Source organism: Staurois parvus, unplaced genomic scaffold (assembly GCF_062004578.1).
Source record: "Staurois parvus isolate SC_StPar_1 unplaced genomic scaffold, SC_StPar_1.0 ptg000078l, whole genome shotgun sequence".
Lineage (NCBI taxonomy): Eukaryota > Metazoa > Chordata > Amphibia > Anura > Ranidae > Staurois > Staurois parvus.
The window spans coordinates 101,243-126,449 of record NW_028317874.1 but is presented as its reverse complement, the minus strand read 5'-3'; the positions used below and the strand labels follow the sequence as shown (position 1 = coordinate 126,449).

Genomic DNA, 25,207 nt, shown 5'->3' with positions numbered 1-25,207 from the left:
GTTAGGGACCGATGTGAAGCGCTATATATATATATGTAAAGCACTACATAAATTTACGGCTCTATATAAGTACCTGTAATAAATATTGTGCTTAGGTACTGTCATACAAACATGAAAACGTCATGTTCTAAAATATTGTGCTGGTCAAAACAAAAATAAAATCATGATTTTATCATCCATGGGATCGAAAGAGCACCATCCAGTAAAGGAAATACGTATTTGATCCCCTGCTGATTTTGAATGTTTTCCCACTCACAAAGAAATGATCAGTCTAAAATTCGAATGGTAGATATATTGTAGCACTGAGAGACAGAATAGCACCAAAAAATTCAAAAGAAATGCATGTCTAATAAATGATGCACTGATTTGCATGTTCATGAGGGAATTAAGTATTTGATCCTGTGCACAAAACATGATTTAGTACTTGGTAGCAAATCCCTTGTTGGCAATCACAGAGGTCAGGCGTTTCCTGTAGTTGGCCACCAGGTTTGCACACATCTCAGGAGGGATTTTGGCCCACTCCTCTTGGCAGATCCTCTCCAAGGCATTAAATATTGGTATCTGACATTTGGCAACTCGAACTTTCAGCTCTCTCCACAAATTTTCAATCGAATTAAGGTCTGGAGACATGCTAGGCCACTCTAGGACCTTATTATGCTTCTTCTTCAGCCACTCCTTTGTTGCCTTGTTAGATATGCATTTTTTTTTATTTTTTGTTGCTATTCTGTCTCTCAGTGTTACAATACACCTACCATTCGATTTTTAGACTGATCATTTCTTTGTGAGTGGGCAAACATTCAAAATTTGCAGGTGATCAAATACTTATTTCCTTCACTGTATATCATACTAACAAAAACTGTGTAAGCATGCCATTATCTTTCTCTGTCTATAGTAGCTGGAACTTCCTGTGTTGACAGAGACATCCGATCTATGATGTATACGTGCAGTCATATCCTTGTCTTTTGTTGCTGCCTCTCTGGGAAAAAAGTGGTGCTTTTACATGATTGAATTTATAGCTAGTGTGAAATATAGGCTTAAGGCATATTGATGCCAGTTAGCCACTTCCCAGAGTTGATATGATCACAGTCTGACCTGTACATTCAGGAACATTAAGGAGAACCTGTCATCAACTTAAAACACAGAAAATGCAAGTATTTTGAAGCTTACTTCTATTGTTTTCTATGCCAATAACAGCCTGCTTTATTGGCTTGCGACAGGGCCAGATTAATTATTGTAGGGGTTATTGGTGCTGCAACTCCAGTCCTCTACCCTGATATAGGCCCAGGCCCAGCCGCCCAAAAAGAACAGGCCATGTGCAGAAAGTAATGGGTCTACAGCAGGGATGTAGATAAGAGGGGGAGTCAGGGGGATCTGAACTCCCCCTCCCCAGAGCAGAGTTACCGACCATCCATTATAGAGAGTGTTTGTTCCCATCCGTAACTGTCAATGGACAGGAGCACTGCACATTTGCTGCTCTGATATCAGCTGATTTCTGATCAGCTGTACTTGGAACACTGGCAGTCTGTATCTCCCCTCTCCTTCCTCATTCCAGGCTGCTTCAGTTTACATCTCTCCATGTACATCTCAGGCCATCTCGGCTTGCTCAGGCGGACCACTGGTCCAGGTGCGCACTGTGGGCTGACAGCATAGCTGTCGGCTTTTCCACCAATTTGAAATAGATTGCAAGGAGGTGGTGTGGGAGGAGAGGAGGATCTTGCCTTCAGTGCCCTCGCTTGCACTGGATAATTTTCTGTTACAGAGGTCTGTGCCTGACAGCTCCACGTTACAGAGAGACTGCCCTGCCATCTGCCGACAGGAGTCTGTAGTGGGTCACGGATGTAAAGGGGGAGTAGGGACCCTAAGGTAAGTGGGAGCACTGATATAAAAAGGTTCCCCCTTATATCAGTGTTCTCACTCTCCTTCTTGGTCAGTGTCCCCCCTTACCATAGTGTATTCACTTTGTGGATGCTAATGTTGTAAGGAAGGAGCTCTGGTGACCAGAGATTCCCTTACCTCAGAGTTCCCATTTGACTGCAGAGTTTGCAGTGTTTCCCTTTATATCAGGGTCTGCAGAGTTCCCCTTTGCCCTGTATGGGCAAACTCTGCCGATTATGATGTAAACGGGAACTCTGGAGACTCTTATGTATGGGGGGGATGCTAATGTAGTAGGGGGGAACTGCAGACTATCATGTAAGAGGAACTCTGCAGACTCTAATGTAAAGGGGAACTCTGCAGACATTGATGTAAGGGGGATCTCTGCAGACTTTGATATGAGGGAACTCTAATGTAAGGGGGGTGCTCGGGTGACCAGAGAACCCCCTACATCAGAGTTCTTCTTTTCACTGGAGTTCACAGTGTTCCCCCTTACATCACGGTTTGCAGAGTTCTGTAAGGGGGAACCCTGCAGGTTCTGATGTAAAGGGGAACTTTTGGATTCTGATGTAAGGGGGGCTCTGGGAACTCTGATGTAAAGGAGAACAATGTGGACTCTGATGTAAGGGGGAACTCTGTGGACTTTCCATAAAAAGGCCCAGCAAAATCCTCAGCACCAAGCCCATGATGCTCTTAATCCAGCCCTGTGCATATGTGATGTCGTCCAGTGCATGGCACTGGTGAGTGATGTCGTCCAGTGCTGACCAATGAAGAGGCCCAAAGACCGGCACTCAGAAGAAGATGTTGGCGCTGACAAAGGACCGTGGGATAGGGGAGTATTCACCCTTTCTTTCTACTCTAACTACTTGTCTGCAGTTGGGCTTTTTAATACTTGCAACATATAGCAGTTATCCAAAGAAATACAGAACATCTATTCACTATTTTAAAGTGGAACTAAAGACCACAAAATTTCACCCTTGCTCCAGTGATGTGTCCTCTGCAAGTTCCCTGGGCAGCAGCAACAGCTGCTCCCTGGATTCATCTGGATGCCAAGTCTTTGGTTGTCTTTATTGACTGATGGGGGGTGATGTAACTCCCATGCCTGCGCTAGAGAGTTCATTCATTCCAGCATCGAGGTGTATCAAGAATATACACCTAGCTATGCATATACAGTATTTTTTTCTGTCTGTGTTCCAGAGTCACAACAGGAAGTAAGAAGAAATCCCCCAAAGTGAGGGGAAGACCCCATTAAGACAGTTTGCACCAAAACAGGTGTCAGCATTAGATTTCCCCTCATCTTTTTGTTCTAGTAAGGGTGAAGCTCCCTAGTGGGAGCGCACCGCAATAAAAACTTGACAAAGTCTAACCCTTCCCCACTCTATCCAAACCTTAAAAAGAGAAAGTTTTCCTTTACATAATCTTCAAAGTAAATTGTATAATCAAGCCAAGTGTCACATATGTGTTCATGTAAAGCTGATCTAAAATCCAAGATACTTGATACTCTGCTGCAACTTTCTCATGCCAGTGGTAGCATTTTCTCTCTGGTGTCTTCTGTTTGACGGTCTTTGGCCCTCTTGATTGACTGCTGTCAGATGACGTCACTCCTGCGTATGTGCAGGAATGTGGTTATTGTGGCACACAGAATATTGTGAGCAGGCAGGTAGGTTCATTTTATTGCAGAAGAGACACTGAGATATTGCATGTGTCTTCTGCAATAAAGAGCCTGACTGCTCACAATTTCTTCTATTTAGACTTTAGTTCCATTTTACATGGAAGCTCTCTGAGCAAGGTGTAAATGTAACAATTACAGGCTTTTTTTGCTTTCCAAATCAATCACAGTACTTGCTGGCTAGGTCATCATCTTCTATTCTTAGAGACACTGGGTTTGGCTGATTTGTGTCTATTCTGTCTGCCAAAACAGGGGCTCAGTGTATATACAACATACCAATGGCACAGCCAATACAGAAATTATAAACATATGATTTTTACTGCTATGCTTTTGAGCAATTTTAGTTTGCACACCTTATGACCTTAAGATACAGACCACGCAATTTCACAATTATATGCTGCTCTCTTTCTCCAGCTCATCAAGACAGCTGATTTAGATCCTCGGCACAATTACCTTTTGGGATTTCACCCTCATGGAGTCCTAGTCGCTGGAGCTTTTGGAAATTTCTGCACAAATTATACTGGGTTTAAGGAGCTTTTCCCAGGCATGACCCCTCACCTGCACATCCTTCCCTTCTGGTTCCGCTGTCCCTTCTTCCGAGAGTATATCATGAGTGTTGGTCAGTAAAAGGACCTTTTCTACATTGTAAAATGTTGTTTCTTGTTGGTATTTTGAGAAAATGGTGCAGTATGCATAGGTAGATAATGATGTCCTGTCATGCAATCTCCTCTGCTTTGTGTCTCACTATGCTATGTGGCTATGCTCACAAATATTAATACTATAGAATAGCACTCATTGCGTGGAATTTACTAAGACTGGAACAGACAGAACCTGGAGCAGTTATGCATGGCAACCAATCAGCTTCTGGCTTTCATTTTCAAAGCTTAACTGAACAACCTGAAGTTAAATGCTGATTGGTTACTATACAAAGCTGCTCCAGATTATGACTGCTCTAGTTTTAGTAAATTCTCACCATCAGGTGTGGTGCCTGCACTGGTATGGTTCACAAATTAAGAAGAAATGAGAAAAACCAAGAGAAAAACAATGGCACCACTATCAAATTATTTTTTTAGAGAAACATTATTCTTTGCTCATCATAAATTGCCTTGCTATGGATATTCCTTTGACTACCTACATTTGTAAACAAATTGTTAATCAAAAATATAAATTTGACAAAATACATTTTCAAAAGAGGAAATGCCCTGTTAAATTCTATACAATTTGAAAAGTATGGAATTACTTTCTGTTTTTACCAGTGACCTTAACTGAAATGTATTCAAGAGTAAAGCAGCACAAATAGCACCTTGCTTACCTCCATTCTAATGGCCCAGGTCTCTCGCCGGTGCTGGCATCTTTTCCTGGTTGCCAGCCCTAAAAAAATCTCCATTGGCTGGTACAGGATGACATAACATGAATCAGTCATTCTGGAACACAGGGAACATGCCAGCAATGTGCCTGATCTGCGCATGTGCAGCTCAGTTTACATGCTGCAGAAGACTATACACAGGCAAGTAGGTGTCTTTTGTTGCAGAAGAGACATTGTACAGTCATGGCCGAAATTGTTGGCACCCTTGATATTTCTCCAGGAAATCATGTATTTCTCACGAAACGTATTGCATTAACACATGTTTTGCTATACACATGTTTATTCCCTTTGTGTGTATTGGGACAAAACAAAAAAAGGGAGGAAAGAAAGCAAATTCGACATAATGTCACACAAACCTCCAAAAATGGGCTGGACAAAAGTATTGGCACCCTTTCACAACTGCGGATAAATAAGAATGTTACAAGCATGTGATGCTCCTGTAAACTCACCTGGGGCAAGTAACAGGTGTGGGCAATATAGAAATCACACCTGAAAGCAGATAAAAAGGAGAGACGTTCACTTAACCTTTGCATTGTGTGTCTGTCTGTGCCACACTAAGCATGGACAACAGAAAGAGGAGACGAGAACTGTCTGAGGACCTGAGAACCAAAATTGTGGCAAAATATCAACAATCTCAAGGTTACAAGTCCATCTCCAGAGAACTAGATTTGCCTTTGTCCACAGTGCGCAACATTATCAAGAAGTTTGCAACCCATGGCACTGTAGCTAATCTCCCTGGTCGTGGACGGATGAGGAAAATTGATGAAAGATTGCAACGCAGAATAGTCCGGATGGTGGATAAGCAGCCCCAAACATGTTCCAAAGACATTCAAGCTGTCCTGCAGGCTCAGGGAGCATCAGTGTCAGCGCGAACTATCCGTCGACATTTAAATGAAATGAAACGCTATGGCAGGAGACCCAGGAGGACCCCACTGCTGACACAGAGACATAAAAAAGCAAGACTACAGTTTGCCAAAATGTACTTGAGTAAGCCAAAAGCCTTCTGGGAAAACGTCTTGTGGACAGATGAGACCAAGATAGAGCTTTTCGGTAAAGCACATCATTCTACTGTTTACCGAAAACGGAATGAGGCCTACAAAGAACAAAACACAGTACCTACGGTAAAATATGGTGGAGGTTCAATGATGTTTTGGGGTTGTTTTGCTGCCTCTGGCACTGGGTGCCTTGACTGTGTGCAAGGCATCATGAAATCTGAGGATTACCAAAGGATTTTGGGTCGCACTGTAGGGCCCAGTGTCAGAAAGCTGGGTTTGCGTCCAAGATCCTGGGTCTTCCAGCAGGACAATGACCCCAAACATACGTCAAAAAGCACTCAGAAATGGATGGCAAAGAAGCGCTGGAGAGTTCTGAAGTGGCCAGCAATGAGCCCAGATCTAAATCCCATTGAACACCTGTGGAGAGATCTTAAAATTGCTGTTGGGAAAAGGTGTCCTTCCAATAAGAGAGACCTGGAGCTGTTTGCAAAGGAAGAGTGGTCCAAAATTCCGGGTGAGAGGTGTCAGAAGCTTATTGATGGTTATAGGAAGCGACTGATTTCAGTTATGTTTTCCAAAGGGTGTGCAACCAAATATTAAGTTAAGGGTGCCAATACTTTTGTCCAGCCCATTTTTGGGGTTTTGTGTGACATTATGTCATATTTGCTTTTCTGCCTCTGTTTTATATTTGTTCCAATACATACAAAGGGAATAAACATGTGTATAGCAAAACATGTGTTAATGCAATACCTTTTTTGTGTGAAATACTTGATTTTCAGGAAAAATATCAAGGGTGCCAACAATTTCGGCCATGACTGTATGTCTCTTCTGAGACAATAGCCTGCCCACTCATTTTGATAAAAAAATGCCTTCAGTTCCATTTTAACTGTGTACTAGGGTTTGTGATGTGCTAGGAGAGAGAAAAGGTGGGAGAAGCAGGAGTTTGGTGAAAATGACGATTTATGATCTCATGTTATCATTGCTATTTGACTCTGTATATGTAGCCCTCAGGGGTGGACTGACCATTTGGAAACTCGGGCACTGCTCGAGGGCCCAGGGTCAGTAGGAGGTCCCATGAGATGCCCCTGGTACCTTTTTCATAGGCTTTTTTGAGTTTGGGCAAAGACACAGGGGCCCCATGATCCCCTATTGCCCAGGGGCCCCATGATCCCCTATTGCCCAGGGGCCCCATGAATTGTCAGTCCGCCCCTGATAGCCCTCTAACAGATTGATACCTGTAAACCTTAACACCATATATATGATGAGCTGGACTAAAAATACTACTCTATATACACATGCAAAACTTTAGGACTTTCAATATTTTACAAATGTTTAAAAAGCATTTAAAAGAAAAAAGAGCCATTGCAGAGAGGTAGAGGCTGGCTTTCAGATCTTGTGACCACTGTGACTGGCTGTCACAGGAAGTCCCTGATCACAAGTATACATCAGAGCTGCCTTGTGATATTTTGCTTAATGTGCTGGGAGCGCACAATGAGCATTCTCTCAGCACAGAAAAGTCATTCCGCATGGACACATGTATGCAGCTACTTGGTGCTAGAGCCCACCTGCCCAGTGTCCGCATATACAGTTGTGTCCAAAATTATTCAACCCCCAATGCTGTAAAGGGGTTTAGGGACTATAGTGTACATTTGGAATTGTATTCAGAATCAAATCCTACAAGGACGTTGTAACTACCCAAATGCAACTAAAATGACATCAATTGTTTATGTAATACAGTAGTAAATGGTTCTTATGTGGTTTCTTCATTGCCACAATTATTCAACCCCTTAAAGACTACCACTCTGAAGAACAGAGGTTCATACAGGTGCTTTCCATCAGGTATTGAAAACACCTGTGGATGTCACCGAGCAGCAATCAAGCATAATAAGCACCAATTAGGCAGCTTTAAAATGACTGTGATACTCAGCTCCTTCTAGACATTTACTGGTGTGGTTACAAACATGGTGAAGGCAAGAGAATGGTCCAGGAAGACAAGAGAAGAGGTGATTTCTCTTCACAGGAAGGGCAATGGCTATAAGAAGATTGCAAAGATGTTAAACATACCAAGAGACACCTTAGGAAGCATCATTCGCAAATTCAAGGCAAAGGGCACTGTTGAAACGCTACCTGGTCGTGGCAGAAAGAAGATGCTGACTTCGACTGCTGTGCGCTACCTGAAGCGTAGAGTGGAGAGAAGTCCCCGTGTGACTGCTGAGGAACTGAGAAAAGATTTGTCAGATGTGGGTACAGAAGTTTCAGCCCAGACAATAAGACGCACACTGCGTAATGAAGGCCTCCGTGCCAGAACTCCCAGGCGTACCCCCTTGCTGTCTCCAAAGAATAAGAAGAGTCGACTGCAGTATGCCAAAAGCCATGTGGACAAACCACAAAAGTTGTGGGATAGTGTTCTGTGGACTGATGAAACAAAATTAGAACTGTTTGGGCCCATGGATCAACGCTATGTTTGGAGGAGGAAGAACAAGGCCTATGATGAAAAGAACACCTTGCCTACTGTGAAGCATGGTGGAGGGTCAATCATGCTTTGGGGCTGTTTTGCTTCTGCAGGTACAGGGAAGCTTCAGCGTGTGCAAGGTACCATGAATTCTCTTCAGTACCAGGAGATATTGGATGGAAACGTGATGCAGTCCGTCACACACCTGAGGCTTGGGAGACGTTGGACCTTTCAACAGGACAATGATCCCAAGCATACCTCCAAGTCCACTAGAGCATGGTTGCAGAGGAAAGGCTGGAACATTTTGGAGTGGCCATCGCAGTCACCAGACTTAAATCCGATTGAGAACCTCTGGTGGGACTTAAAGAAAGCAGTTGCAGTGCGCAAGCCTAAGAATGTGACTGAACTGGAGGCCTTTGCCCATGAAGAATGGGCGAAGATACCCGTAGATCGCTGCAAGACACTTGTGTCAAGCTATGCTTCACGTTTAAAAGCTGTTATAACTGTAAAAGGATGCTGTACTAAGTACTAAGATTGAATGTCACTTGGGGGTTGAATAAAACTGATAATGCTGTGAGCACAGAAAAGACATTTGTGGTTATTTCATTATAACTGTTATGTTATATTTGTCTGACCTACAAGTGCCTCTTTAATGTAAATGTAAGCAAGATGACTGAATGATCAAAAGCAATGTCAAACTGGCCAAAACACTCAATTTCAGTGGGGGTTGAATAATTTTGGACACAACTGTATGCATACTGCAGAGCAATACAAAGCAGCATGTCAGTGCTGACAGGGGAGAGATCGGTGTTGTTTACACACACACCTCTCCCCTTTCACTGTTCTTCGACGAAGGTCGGCTGGGAATCTCCATCTAGGACCCAGTAATCGACAGCTATATCCGCCAATGGCAGCGCACCACCCCCCAGGAAATACAAAATCACGTATATATGCGTAATTTTGTGCAGCCCTGTAGCAGTAGTTGTGCTATAGAGTGGATAAAACTCTGGATCATTGACATGCTACTTTGGTTTAAGTTATGGTCACAGAGGAAATTTAAGACTTTGTTAATGGAACCTTTTTGTATTTACAGAGAACCGACCTTCCAACTTAAGACCTTTTAAGTCCAAGAAAGTTTAGCTGCATTATTTGACTTTTAAATTATACTGAAATATATTTTTGTCACCTTGTACTGGTGAGAGCTATGTTGACTAATATAGATCTATGCAAAATGAAATTAAAGTATTACTAAACCCAGGAATCCTCATTCACTATATCTGGTCTCCCACAGTACACAGACCATAGAAATGCAACTATTTTAGTAAATATAAACTGCTAAATACCTCTTCTCATCAGTAGTATATAGCAGTCTTGTCACTTCTATCAGTGTCCAGCAGAGCACTGGTTAAAGCTTGTGGGAGGAGTTTTCTGTAGGAGGATGCAGAACCTCTGTCTGGGCAGTGCTGGTTGGCCCTGTGCTGATCACATGCACTCTCCCAAGAAAACAAAAAACCCTCTCTAGCAATACACACTAAATTGAGCATGCGCAGTGTCTCCACATGATATGTCTTATCAGGAGATAAAAGGGAGACACTGGAAAAAGGAGAGGATCAGAGAGGTCAGGATCAAACAGCATTTTTACACAATGCAGAGGATTAAGCCCATAGGATCCAAAGTGAATATAATAAGCATGCTTTACTGCATATATAGACTCATTTTACTGTTGTGGGTTTAGTAACACTTTAATAGCTCTATATTGCCAAATGTATCATAAAAGGAAAGATTTTCAAGGCTCTGCCCACTATCATAAACCAATAAACCAGTTTATTGTTCAAAGAAGCTGGGTAATACACAGCTTAAATTACACTAAAGGCTCCATGCATACTAGCGTTTTTTTAAGCTCCTAGAAGCTGTTATTAGCATTTTTTCTGCTCCTGGAAGCTAAATAGTGTTATCCTATGTGTTCATGCACACTACTTTAGGCTATCAGCTTTTTTTGAGCTTCAGCATCTAGGAGCAGAATAAAATTGTTTTTGTAGAGCGTTTCTCCAGCAGAAAAGAACGCTAAATGCTGATAAATGCTACTAAAATGCTCCTAACCGCTTTCTTCTAGCTTTTTTTTTTTTTTATATATACATACTCTGTAAAAACGCTAATAAAATGCTAACACTCCTAAATGCTTCCAAATGCTACTAAAAAACACTATTACCTGAGTTTTTTTATCCAGCATTTGTTCCAGCACGTTTTGAGCTTAAAAAAACGCTGGTGTGCATGGAGTCTTAATATACAAATACAATATACAAAAGCTGAAAGTTAGGCTACGTTCACACTAGCGTTGTGTGCAGGCGGCAGAGAGGCGTTTGAAAAGCATTTTTACCGCTTCCCAAATGCCTCTGCCAATCCTGCACATTACAGCACATGGTGCTGTTCTAACGGGAGCGTTTGCGGCGCGTCGCGGCAAAACGGACGCCTCTGGTCGAGTCAGGAGGCTTTGAAGCCTCCTATTCTCGTCTATGGTGCCGGTCCGCAAACGCCCAGCCAGCGTTTGCGGTGCGGTTGTGACGCGGTTGCGGGGCGTTTGCGGAGCGGTAACACCACTCAAACTGCATTATAGGCGTTTGTGGGGCGTTATTAACGCTCGGCAAACGCCTAGCAACCGTCGCTAAACCGCGCATGCGGCGTTTGCGGAGCGTTAAAAAACGCTCCGCAAACGCCGGACGAACGCTTGCCAAACGCTATAGGGGCGTTTGGCAAGCGTTGGTAAAACAGCCAAGTGTGAACGAGCCCTAAGAGTGGAATCTAAACATCTATATTAGAAATGTATTCTACAAGTATTAGAAGGAAAGCATATACGATAATGAAAAGCAGGAAGGCTGCAGTAGATCTCCTCCAGATGCATATAGCAGTATCAGCCTTATTGCTATGTGTACTTGAAGGTATACACCCGACTCTTATATTTTGAACATATGGAACAAGGGTAGCGATGGGGGTGAGCCCAACCCCTTACATGGTAAGAAAAGACCTCTAAAGCAGGTTACATCCAGCCGGCTGTGAAGGTGGGCCTAATCCCTCTATGGAAGAGTAAGTCCATTTACACCTGGCCACCCATAGAGCAGAGCGGCCTCTGTCCATGCCCACTCTCCATAAACTGAGCGGATATGGACTTGTCATCTGCCCGCTGTGCTCTGATCAGCTGGGGATCCCCTGCCAATCCTAACAGAGTCCACCCTATGTTAAAGGGGCCTTAAAACGGAAACAAAAAAGAGAAACCAAAAAGTAGGGAAGTTGGGGAGTGGGAGTGCTGGGAGATTATTGAATCTTGATGTGTAGTTTGTGTGTTGTTCACAGGTCTAGTATCATCTTCTAAGAAGAGTGTCACACATGTCCTGAGCAAACCGCAGGGTGGAAATGCTGCTGTCATAGTGATTGGGGGAGCTGAGGAGTCATTGGATGCTCATCCTGGAAATCTAACACTCCATATCCTGAAGAGGAAAGGATTCATCAAAGTGGCATTGAAGAGAGGGTGGGCTCCTTTAAGAGTGATGTTCAATAATTGAACTTGTGAACACTGGATCATATAATCAATTCTTATGCTGCACTGAATTTGGTACTGCTTATTAATTAGTATGTAGGTGGAAATGACACCTAACTGAGTTATTACACACTGGTTGAGCTTTACTGCTCCAACACTTCAAGTCTATGACGTGGCCAGCTCAGGGGAAACAATGCACTTCAATATGGAAGAGCAAGATTGTAAAAATGTATATCAGAATTTATTTTAAATAAACGCTGCAGTAATAGCTACAGATATACAGTCATGGTCAAAAATATTGGCACCCCTGCATTTCTGTCAGATAATGCACCACTTCGCCCAGAAAATTGTTGCAATTACAAATGTTTAGGCATTCTCATGTTTATTTCTATTGTTTGTATTGGTATGATACAAAAAGTGGAGAAACAAAAAGCCAAATCTGACACATTCCACAAAAAAAACCCCTAAAAATGGACTGGTCAAAATTATTAGCACCTTCTCAAAATTGTAAGAAGTCTATTGCATTTTTAATTTCATGATGCTCCTGTAATTTATACTTACACTCACCTGTATCAATTAACAGATCTTAACCACTTCCTGATCGCTCAATAGCAGAAATACTGCTACAGGGCGGCACGGGTGCACAAAATCACGTGTATATATACGTGATTTTGAATTTCCGGGTAGGAGGCACGTGCACCCTATCAGTGCCGCCATTTGCGGCCGCAGCTGTCAATTACCGGGTTCCGGCCGGTGATTACCAAGCATCTCCGACGGGGAGGAGGACTGTTTTGTTTACCAACAGTTTTCCTCCTTGTCAGCTCGGGTACACTGCGCTGGAATGTCTGAGCAGAACACAGCCATCCAGAACAGTGTGATTACAGTGAAGCACACTGACACCGCACCCTAGTAAAACAATCCCTGCGCACAGTTAACCCTTTGATTGCCCCTCATGTTAACCCCTTCCTGCCCAGTGCCATTAATACAGTGTCAGTGCTTTTTGTTTTGCACTGATCACTGTATTGGTGTCACTGGGGATGTCAGTGACACCAAGTCAGTTCCCCTCAGTGTCAGCCACAGTCCCGCTATAAGTCAGTAATCACTGCCATTACTAGTAAAAAAAATAATTCTAGTATCTATACCGCCATTTGTAAACGCTATAACTTTCACGTAAACCAATTAATTTACACGTATTGGAATTTTTTTAGCAAAGACATGTAGCAGAATACATTTTGGCCTACATTTATGACGAAATTTGATTTTTAAAATTTTTTTAAAGTCAAAAATATTGTTTTTTTTCTCAAAATTTTTTATTTATAGCACAAAAAATAAAAACCACACAGGCGATCAAATGCCACCAAAAGAAAGCTCAATTAGTGGGAAAAAAGGACATAAATTTCATTTGGGTGCAGCATTGCATGATCGTGCAATTGTCAGTTAAAGTAACGCAGCACCGTAATGCAAAAAATGGCCTGGTCAGGAAGGGGGGGGTAAATCCTCAATAGGGCAAGTGGTTAATGCACCTGTGCCCGATGTGCGAAAAATATTCAAGAAGTTTACAGCCAATGGCACTGTAGCTAATCTCCCTGGATGTGGACGAACAAGAAAAATGTTATCAAAGATTGCAACAAAGGATTGTTGGAATGGTGGATAAAGAACCTCGATCAACTTCCAGACAAATTCAAGCTGACCTTCACGCACAGGGTCCAACTGTGTCAGTTCGCACTATACTTCACAATCTGAATGAAAAGGGACGCTATGGTAATGATTCCCAGGAGGACCCCACTGCTGACACAAAAACATAACAAAGCCAGATTGGAGTTTGCCAAAACTCGAGGAACCTGAGGAAGCCAAAACCTGGGAGGATGTGGCGAAACAAAAATAACAGCTTTTTGGTAAAGCCCATCATTCTACTGTTTACAGAAAAAGAAATGAGGCCTTTAAAGAAAAGAATACAGTCCCTATAGTCAAACATGGTGGAAGTTCACCGATGTTTTGGGGTTGCTTTGCTGCTTCAGGCACTGGATGCCTTGAACGTGTGAAATCTAAAGAATACCAAAGAATTCTGGGGTGTAATGCAAGGCCTGGTGTCAGAACGTTGGGTCTCCATCAGAGGTCATGGGCCTTACAGCAGGACAGTGACCCAAAGCACAGGTCAAAAATCACCCAGAAATGGTTTCAGGCAAAGCGTGTACTGAACTGGTTAGCAATGAGTCCAGATCTCAATCCCATAGAACACATGCGGAGAGATCTCAATACAGCAGTTTAGAAAAGGAACTCTTCAAATCTGAGAGACCTGGAGCAGTTGGTGAAAAAAAATTGGGGTGTAAGAAACTTTCTTACAGGAAACAATTGATTTCAGTTGTTTTTTATTAAGGGGTGTGTTACCAAATATTAAATTGAGAGTGCCAATAATTTTGTCCAGTCCAGTTTTGGGGGTTTTGCATGGAATGTGTCAGATTTGGCTTTTTGTTTTTCAACTTTTTTGTGTGGGTGGCAATCTACTTGGCCATGACTGTATGCTACACTCAACTTTCCTATCTTAAGGACTTATTTACAGCCTGACTCTTGTCAGCCTGTCATTAACTTGTACATGCTTCCAAGCCATGGCTGTCCGCAAACACTTGGGCTCCTGGCGACAGATATCTGCAATATATCTGCCATGCCATTGCTGATTTGGACATGTGAACGAGGGCTAGCTCTTCACATGGGACAGAATATGTGCTGAAAATAGCTAATATGTAAGCCAGGAGGAACATCTATTTGTCCGCTCACTGAGCACAAATCCTATATGCCAACTGAAACCAAACTTTTTTTAAGCTGTAGTAAAATAGGAAGAAATAAAAAAAAAGGGTTTTAAATCAACAGAAGTGCCCAAAGTATGCTGTTCTTTTAAACACCAAATATACAACACCAAGGGTTCCAAATCACAATATAAATAAAAAAGGAATGCGCTAAATAAATAAATAATCAAATATAGAGTGAGCACAGTAAATTCAAAATACATATTGTGAATACACATAATAGATATAAATGTCCACGTAATCTGTGTAAAATAAAAACACCATAAATGATAATCAATATTGAAGTGCAGTCTTCAAACGATAACACTGTGATTAAATCCATCACCAAATGAATTGAACAAACTCACCAGAGCTATATGCTGATCAAATTATAAATCAGCATAAGCGCTATTGCTCTGGGAGTGATGATCTCTGGAGAATTCCAAGGTCTGGGAGCAATGGTCTGCAGTAAGCCAATCAGCACAGATGGAAAAAAACCCTCAATCATATGGTCATCATCTCTCCATAGAATGTGGCAAGACTCTGGAAATTAAGAAAGGACATTTTTTTTCCAAATCACAATACCTAAATTAATAAAAACATGCTAAATATCATGCTCCTCACAAAATGAGTATAGGAAGAATAGAGCCCCTGGAAAATGAGAGTTTCAGTATTGTGTGGCCGTAATTCCTTCAAAGCCCATCAGCAGTGACTAAATGACCAATGTCTAGCATGTGGCACATCCTTTTAGTGACTAAATGGAAAACAGAAAAATGGGATGTTTCCTTTTGTTTTTGTAATGTTTATTGAAGACCACTTGTTGTCATAGTCATGCAGCCTGACAGAAAATGTCTATATATTCGGGAACTTGCATAATGCCATTTTTTCTGTTCTAGCAGTTTTACAAGTTGACTGTTCAGTCCAAAAGGCCCCAGAATTAGACCCAGTGTTCTCCCTAGTCAGATATCAGTAACAGACCTGGTTAGATACACTCCTCTTTTCTTCTGCAAAACAAGTCTGTGTGAGGACACTTGTGCTGAGGGGTGTGACTATTACTCAACACTGCCAGCACAGAACTCTGAAGAGAAGGGTGGGAAGCAGCATTTTTACTAACAGAAAAAAGTTAATGTATCCCTAGACAAAAATCAGTCAGAAATCATAACCTGTATGGGTTGAGGTCTATATAATGAAACAAAAACTTGGTAGACTTTATGCTTTAATATACGTCTTGTGCTTTTTAGTCTTCTATGGAAAGTCAAAGAGAGTAGCCTGACTGCTTTGACTTGTCACATACCAAACTAATAATAATGAATGACTATATAACTTTTTTTTCCAGTGGAGGGGGGCAAGCATTAAACATGTAGAGATCAAATTCACCAAGCAATAATTCTCCACTTCTGTGTGGGTTCATGTGATTCAACTGCTTCCAAGATCCTGACGAGATTTTCCTGGTGGAGGTCCCGTCTCTGCCCCCCACATTGAGGACACTACAGCGTGTCATGTCTGGAGGTCCAATCTCTGACACGTTTCCTCCCTCCCCCCATTGAGGATACGATAGGGTGTTCTGTTCCTCCAAAATACTCCAGAACACTAAACACATACAGAAACCAGCATGGAAGTGGTAACAGCCTATGTACTGGCACAATGGACATGGGGAGTGGATCTTTGGTAGCAAAGTCTCAAGATCTTATAGGACAATAACCCTGCAACTTAAACAGAGAATCTGTAAATAATTTTGGGCTTTGGTTGTCCTATTGAAATATGTATGCTAACATAAATTAGATGTCCTCTTGTAGTCTAATGTATAATCAGGGATTTTTCATGAGCAGGTGCTTGTTAATATTTAATTATTTTCTTTTTCTTACAGAGCCCATTTGGTGCCAGTATTCTCTTTTGGGGAGAATGAACTGTTTCTTTAAGTGTCCAATCCTAAAGGGTCTGTGCTGCGAATTATACAAGAGAAGCTGCAGAAGATGATGGGCTTTGCTCTACCACTATTTCATGCCCGCGGCATCTTCCAATATAGCTTTGGACTGATGCCATATAGAATGCCTATCCACACTGTTGGTAAGTTGTAAGGATTTAAGAAATTAATGCTAAGAAAATGGAGAAGACCACTACCATCTGCATGTATTCTCATTACTAATATGTAGAAATTAGATTAGGTAGACAGAGAAGGGTTGTGTGTCTCATCAGCTGACTTTAGAAAAAAATGTTTTTCCATGCTACCTTTTGAGTGCCAGGATGCTAGAACAAATTCGACTCAATCTGCTTCTGGCACACTAGCCATGGCATCAGGGCCTCTCAGTGGTGGACTTTGTTTTATCTCAGACATACAGTCCCATGATCTCCCAAACACAAAGAGTTCTTTTATGGCAGAATGTTTGTACTTTTAAGGAGATACAAGCAGGAGCTGTCTGCCAACTTCTCTTTTCTTTAGCAAAATAATCAAATGTTCTGTAGCTGTTCTTGCAGGTGGGTTTCAGGCTGGCTTCCGTTTCTTCATGATTGTACATTATAATTCTTCAAAACCTTGGGAATACCAGTCTTGCTAGTGTTCTCCCAGGCAACACCCCAGCTTGGGTTGACTGCCCATATCGGCAAGGTCTTACGATGTGCTCTTTAAAGCAGCCTTTATGGTGTGTTCAGATGATTACTGGGACCTGCCATGATCCTTTCATGGTGTTAGTGATGCAAGTGTAGTGAAATACTTGTTCCATTTTTCTTCTTCGAGAAGGGAAAGGATGCTGCTTGCTTGCACAGTGTACAAGCAGGTTACACCAGTCAGAATAGCTTATGGTTAGACGCATTCATTATTGCCCCCCTCAAGGAATCTCTAATTGGTCAGAAATGCATGGCCTGGTAAAAGCATTGCTAAGACAATATCTATACCTGTCCTAAGAGTGTGTCTTCAAACCTAATTTATTTATTTCAGTTTTGGCTTGCACAGAGAATATTTGCATCCTCATTGAGTTTTTTTTCAAATTACATTCAGTTGAATAGATATAACATGGAGGGACTGGTAATCTCTCCAAAGCAATTTAAGGAAATATCATGCCTGGAGGTAGGTTTTGAACAAAGACAGAAGGGCCTCTGAAACATTGCGTGCATTTTTTTATTTTTGAACAAGAGGGTGATATTTTGTTCTTCCATTAAGTGGATTATGAATGATTGGGCAAAAGGTAGCGTGTATCTGAAGGTTGTCCTTTGTTTTTACAGTAGGCAAGCCCATCCCAGTGAAACAAACATCCAACCCCACTCAGGAAGAGATTGACGAGCTTCATCAGATCTACCTTAAGGCCCTCCAGGAACTGTTTGAGGAAAACAAGGCACAGTATGGCGTCCCTGAGCATAGATCCCTGATCTTTACATGACCTTCAAACACACGGCTCTTTTATAGGACTGGAACTAGTAGAACAGACCTGTGGTCCAACATATTAATAACAGAGTGGTATAGATGATTCATTGGACCTGTTATCTACACAATATCTCCAAATCGTTTTCACACAGTGTAATGTTTTATATTCGCACGTTTACTTCTGAAGACAAAAACACTCCAGTGTTCACAAAGAACCAGTATCACGTGTCTCTTATCTTCTGCATCAGAAATGGAAATGCCTTATTGGCTTGCTGGCTGAATGAGCATAATGGCGTGTATAGTTTTATGAATGGATTTGTCAGCGTGTGTCCTATTATACACTGTATGTTAGGGATATTTTATTTATCCTTCACTATTGCAATAAATAAATATATGGGTACTGGTGTTTTATTCCGTTTTAGTTGTATCGTTCCATGAATGCCTACAGGTGGCAGCAAAACCAATGGCAAAAATAATTTCTATCAAAATGTACATTATCGTATAAAATGATATTATTATATTCATAGAATCTTTAAAAGTATATAAGTACAAAGTACATGTTATGTAGATTTTGTCACAGTTAAAGCCCATGAATAATCTACTTATTATTTCTGTCCAAATGAGAGACCTCATGTCAGACTTTATCAATAAAACACAAACAGAGCAGCAGTAAGGCACATTCAATCTTCAGTCACAGCCAACAATTAGTATTTTATCTGATTTATAATAAAATGAAAGCTATTTGAAATGGTGAATAAAAATAATCTTTATACAGAAAGTCTATATGTATTCCAAAAAATATTTTAGTCTAAAAATTGTAATCAGTTAAACGCATTTAATTATAGTATTCAGTATATAATGTGTTTGTGTTTTTTTTCACAGTGTTAAACAATATCCTTAGTCTCCAGGAATAATCCATACACATTGACTACTAAATGGCCCTGTAGTCTAGTTTTCATGAAATTTTTTCTGTGTCTCGGGCTATGACAAGCCTGAGTTCACACAGAGGAAACTGCATGCAATTTGGACAGGAATCACATTCCTGTTCAAATCGCATGCTAATCTTTGCAGTGCAATATGCCGCCATTAACACAAATCGCACCGCAAAGTATCAGTTAAGGTATCAGGAGTACGAGTACTCATGAAAATACTCAGTATCGGATCGGTAAATCCCTAGTTTAAAATCAGTTTATTTGAATGTTTCAAATGGTTTTCTTATTCCATCACTTCCCATAGATCTTCTCTTAGCATTCACTTCTTCTTGTAGGCCATCTCCAAAAAGCCTTCACTTCCTTGTTGCATTGCAAAAGAGGGTGTTATAGGGTGTGTTCAACACTTTGGACTGCACCTCCCTCATTACAATACTACCTTCCACCCACTTTCTATACAATCTGAATGTACTATCTCCTTTAGATCTCCCATAAGATATGTAGTGCAAGATCCTGCCTGATTTGATACAAATTGAATGGATGGTTAATGCGAGTCCTCCTATTCCATAGATCTGGTAAATGTAAAGGAAATTGTACAATGATTGTTCAATCAGATTGCATAGTGTATGGCCATCTTTATACAAGTACATAGGAGGGAGTGGACAGAGATACTCAGTTGTCAGGAACCATTCACATCTCCATTTAGCGAAAACTCACATTCCTACATGCGTTTTTTTTTTTTTACTGTTTTGGAGTATTTTCCCTTGGCATGCATAGGGCAGCCCAATCTCTTGAATGGGCTGCCCTACGCACAACAATCCCCCCAGAGAAGCTCCAGAACTTTTTTTGGGCAGAGCATGGTTCGTTACTGCCGTTTTTGGTGCATTTGTCGCATTTAGGATCTCCTTAATCGCTTCCCAACCGCGCTATAGCCGAAAGACGGCTACAGCACGATTGTCCTGTTCAGGGAGGGGGTCCATGGACGTCTTCCAAGATGCTTCCCCAGCAGGGTGCACCCAGCACTGTCCTACGGACACAACTGATCACGTGATTAGGTAAAAGTGGCCTTTTACCACGTGATCAGTTGTGTACGACACAGCAGATCAAATGTAAATACAGTTGTTGCCGGTTATTGACAGCACTTTCCTCACGGAAAGTACTGCCGATAACCGGCAAATGTGACATGGGAGATCTGCGCTGATAAATAGTTCACTGATTATCAGTGCCGCCCAGCAATGCTGCCCAGCAGTGCCACCCAGCAGTGCCGCCTGTCATTGCTATCAGTCAGTGCCACCTCATCACTGCTGCCTATCAGTGCAGCCTCATCAATGCACATCAATGATGGAGACAAATTACTTGTTTGCTAAATTTTATAATAGAAACAAAGAAAACCTTTTTTTTTTTTCAAATTTTTTTCTCTTTTTGTATACAGTGCATAAAATAAAAACTCCAATGGCGATTAGATACCACCAAAAGAAAGCTCTATTTATGTGAACAAAATTATCAAAATGTCATATGCGTAGTGTTGCAGGACTGCACAATTGTCATTCAAAGTGTGAGAGGTCTGAAAGCTGAAAATTGGCCTGACCAGGAAGGGGGTATAAGTGCCCGGCAGGCAAGTGGTTAACTCTCTCTCCTGGCTCTCATCCTACCTGTCACAACGCTCTTTCAGCGTTACCTATAAAGCTACCACCTCCCTCTCACTCCCCCTCTCTGTTGGGGTCCCTCAAGGCTCTGTCCTCGGGCCCCTTCTCTTCTCCATCTACACCTCCTCCCTTGGCCAACTCATACACTCTCACGGCTTCAACTACCACCTCTATGCCGATGACACACAAATCTATCTCTCAACCCCCCACCTCACCCCCTCAGTCTCCGCCCGAATCACAAGCCTACTGAATGACATATCAGACTGGATGTCGCTCCACTTCCTTAAACTGAACCTCTCCAAAACCGAGTTTCTTGTCTTCCCCCCAGCCCGGACACCACCCCCCATTGACTTCTCCATCACATCCAACAACGCCACCATCAAACCCGCCCCACAGGCCAGAGTACTTGGGTGTCATTCTGGACTCCAACCTATCCTTCCAGCCCCAAGTCCAATCTTTAACAAGCTCGTGCAGACTCCACCTCCGCAACATCGCCAAAATACGCACGTTCCTAACTCCAGAAACCACTAAACAGCTCATCCACTCCCTCATCATATCACGACTCGACTACTGCAACTCTCCCTTACTGGCCTGCCTCGCCGCTGGCTATCCCCGCTTCAGTCGATCCTGAATACGGCTGCCAGACTCATTCGTCTTTCCAACCGCTCCGTCTCCGCCACCCCCCCAATCCCTCCACTGGCTTCCGATTGCCCAACGGATCAAATTCAAAATCCTAACGCTGACGTACAAAGCTGTCCACCATACTGCCCCGAACTACATCACTGACCTAATATCCAAGTACCACTCAGCACGCACACTCCGCTCCTCACAAGACTTCCTTCTCTCTAGTTCCCTGGCCTCCTCCTCCCATGCCCGCCTCCAGGACTTCTCCAGGGTGTCACCCATCCTCTGGAACTCCCTGCCCCAACCCATCAGATTATCACCTACTCTCCTCTCCTTTAGGCGCACCCTGAAAACCCATCTCTTCAGGGAAGCCAACCCCACACCCTGCTAACTTGCCGATCTCCTCCACTCTTCCTACCACTCCATTCCCCACAGCTATCTCCTCCTGTGCCACCATCCCCTCCCTCCTAGATTGTAAGCTCGAAAGAGCAGGGCCCTCGAACCCCTCGTGTATCACATTGTATTGTTATTGTTCTGTCACATGTTCTGTCCCCCTTTGTAATATAAAGCGCTGAGCGAACTATTGGCGCTTTATAAATACTGTATAATAATAATAATAATGTCATGACAACACAAGCACGATGCACATTTGCAGAGTGTTCCTGAAACAAGCCAATTTCACTTTCAGGCCACATTCACACCTATTGTGGTTGGAGCGCACGTTTTTTTGGTCTCATGGACATTTTGGCATGTTGCGGTTTGCATTTTTTTTACTGTATGTTTTCTGTTTTTTTTCACATGGCAAAATGTTTGCTTGTACATTTGGGATGCTATTAGCAAATTTATGGCCGAACGTGCCACTGGTTCATTTTAGGTATATAAAGATGTCAGCAGCTGGGCGGGGAGCTCCAGGATAGTACATCACTGGATCTTTGGGTGACATCTGACATCTTTGGGTGACCGGCTTCCGAGTCCCGAATGCCGGCTGCTGTCATTGGCCAGGCAGGGATGGCATCACTCCCGCACACATGTGGGAGTTCCATCAAATTTGGCATTGCCGAATTTGTACAGTGAGCTGCACCTCCATGGCTCACTGTACAGTAGCGGACAGGCAGGTAGGTGGCTTCAATGTCAAAGAGACAAAGCATGTCTCTTCTGCATTAAAAATCCTGCCTGTCCACCCATTTTTAATTTTTTTTTTACCTAAAGTTCCATTTTAATGAGGTCAGCTGGTGTACTACTTCCTGTGTCACACTGGTTTTCCCAGCCTAAGGCCCGTCTCCATAGATCAGAATGATGCCTAGGAAAAAACAATACCATATTTAAAATGCACTGTTCACTGTAAGGCACTGGACACCGCAATGCACTGTACACTGTAAGGCACTTTAGACTGCAATGCACTGTACACTAATGCACTGGACACTGCAATGCACTGTAGTCTATAAAAGCACTGTACTCTGATACACTGGACACCGCAATGCACTGTAGTCTATAAAAGCACTGTACTCTGTTACAATGGACACTGCAATGCACTGTACACTGATACACTGGACACCACAATGCACTGTACACTGATACACTGGACACCACAATGCACTGTACACTGATACACTGGACACCACAATGCACTGTACACTGTAACACACTGGACACTGCAATGCACTGTACACTGATACACTGGACATTGCAATGCACTGTACCAGGGGCGGACTGACAACTCATGGGCCCCCGGGCAATAGGGGATCATGGGGCCCCTGTGTCCTTGCCCAAACTCAAAAAAGCCTATGAAAAGGTACCAGGGGCATCTCATGGGGCCCCCTACTGACCCCGGGCCCTCGGGCAGTGCCCGAGTTCCTAAATGGTCAGTCCGCCCCTGCACTGTATACTGATACACTGGACACTACAATGCACTGTACACTGATACACTGGACATTGCAATGCACTGTACACTGATACACTGGACACTGCAATGCACTGTACCTGGGGCTTGGTGTGATCACCTCTCCTGTTGCTCCTCTGGCTGCAGCAGGTGAAATCCGGTGCTTCCAGTAGCCTAGCTATTTGCCGGGCAACTGACAAAGGGATGGAGAGACAGCAGAGAGAAGGTACCTGGGAGACCGGGGAGAGGAGGAAGGAGCAGGAGCATCCAGGAGGAGGTAGGGGGGGACACCAGTGGCCATGGCTGCACCTTAGGTGGCAGTGCGCCCTAGTTGCCTAGTTTTTCTAGTTGTAGTGCCCTGGGGGCACTACACTCCATGGGACACACCCCCTCTACTTTCTCACTGGCTGTGATTGACAGCAGCCAGAGCCAATGGCTGCTGCTGCTGTGTCTCAACCAATGAAAAGAGAGAGACCAGGGGGAACCAAGGCTCCCGTGCTCATTACTTGATCAGGATAGGGCTCAGGTAAGTATTAGGGGAGACTACGGAGGAAGGAGCACACTGAAGGTGTTTTCCCTTCTTGTGTAGAATGCATGAAGGTAAAAACCTTCAACATTACAACCACTTTCACTTTCTGTCTCATAGCCAAACAGAATGGGAGAGGAAATCTGGTGACAACCCAAAAGGTTTTTTTGTTTTTTTTTTTGCTCTTGCTTTCACTCTTGCCGATAAGGATAAACAGGACAAATAGGGCGGCTTTCTCTAATGGGGACACAGACAGCACTGACACTTGGGGCAGTATTAGTGCTGTCATAGGTCGCTGTAGACCATGGTGTTTGTATGTCACAGCTTGTCATTAGAGAAACATGGAGGCACCACAAATTAACCCCTTCTGAAAATGCTGAGCCTTTTTTTTTCAATGAATACTACTTTGACTTTCCTGATCTGCGTACTTATTCTAGGTCAGTGACTAATAATGTTGCCACCTTTTCCAGGAAAATATAGTGGCCTGATATCCATCCCATGTATAACCTTGGCAACAAATTCTATTTTTATTTATCAGGCCAGTAAAATACTAGCCAGGTGGCAAAGCTAGAGGCTCAAAGTACTGAAGCCAGTGCATTCCCATAACAGCCAGGCAACATGCATTTACAGAGGCTTATCTGCAGAGGCAGCCAATGTATTTTTCTTGTGATAGGTAAGTAAATGATTATGCATATAGCTGCCTGCATAAAGCTCAGTTTTGCCTTCTCGGCTTGGAAGTTGGGCAATTTTGCTCCATGCTAAATCATCTACAATATAGAGACAAGTAGTGTGATGTTTGTAGTGCATCATGCCTCAATTGGGTCACTAGATGAAATATGAAATAACATGCTTCTATATAAATGTTGTTATAGCCCATAAAATTGTGGCCTGTTCTGTGCGTATGGACGAATGGTACGCTACTAAACACTTATGTATTATGCAATGACAAAGGAATGCTCTCCCTACGGAAATGTCAAGATTCCATGTGTATGGGTTCCTAGTAACAGGACTCCTCTGTTACAGCAAATTACATCCTATGTTACTGTAATGTAAATCTGTATTTTTTTTTAATATGAGATAAATAGCATGTGAAAGGAACTGTCACTTAGCTGACTGGAGCTTGTGTCATGTACCATCTGCTCCCGCTATATTGTATACATTTGAAGAAGTGATACATAATAAAATGCATTCTAAAGTTCCTGATTGGCTATTTGACTTGATTACCATGTAATTGTGTGTAACTAAATCTGTTCATACACATTATAATATGGATGGAATGTACTGTGGTAAAGCTCTTCCTCTAATATAGATACATACCTACTGTACACGGAGACCGTATTGGTTCATCCTTATGTAAAGTAGTTTTGCATTTTCACATATAGGCTCCATGTACACAGGACACTTCTGAACGATGGAAACTGACTGCTGGAAAACATAGGTAGGGCAGCACAGAGGCTAAATGGTTAGCACTTCCACCTGGCAGTACTAGGGTCATTGGTTTGAATCCCAACCACAGCACCACCTGCCTGGAGTTTGCATGTTCTCCCTGTACCAGTGTGGGTTTCCTTCAGGTACT

General features: G+C 42.7%; 1 protein-coding gene across 1 annotated transcript in view; it reads left to right on the top strand.

Moving 5' to 3' along the window:
- LOC149469220 (2-acylglycerol O-acyltransferase 1) overlaps nt 1-24,829 on the top strand; it is a 50,796-nt gene extending 25,967 nt beyond the window's left edge. Inside the window, exons 4-7 of the mRNA XM_089669488.1 lie at nt 3,956-4,160; nt 11,703-11,877; nt 16,537-16,736; nt 17,889-24,829. Coding sequence (XP_089525614.1) covers nt 3,956-4,160; nt 11,703-11,877; nt 16,537-16,588 — 432 coding nt within the window. The 3' untranslated portion in view covers nt 16,589-16,736; nt 17,889-24,829. The remainder of the gene's footprint in view (nt 1-3,955; nt 4,161-11,702; nt 11,878-16,536; nt 16,737-17,888) is intronic.
- Nucleotides 24,830-25,207: the final 378 nt, after the last annotated feature.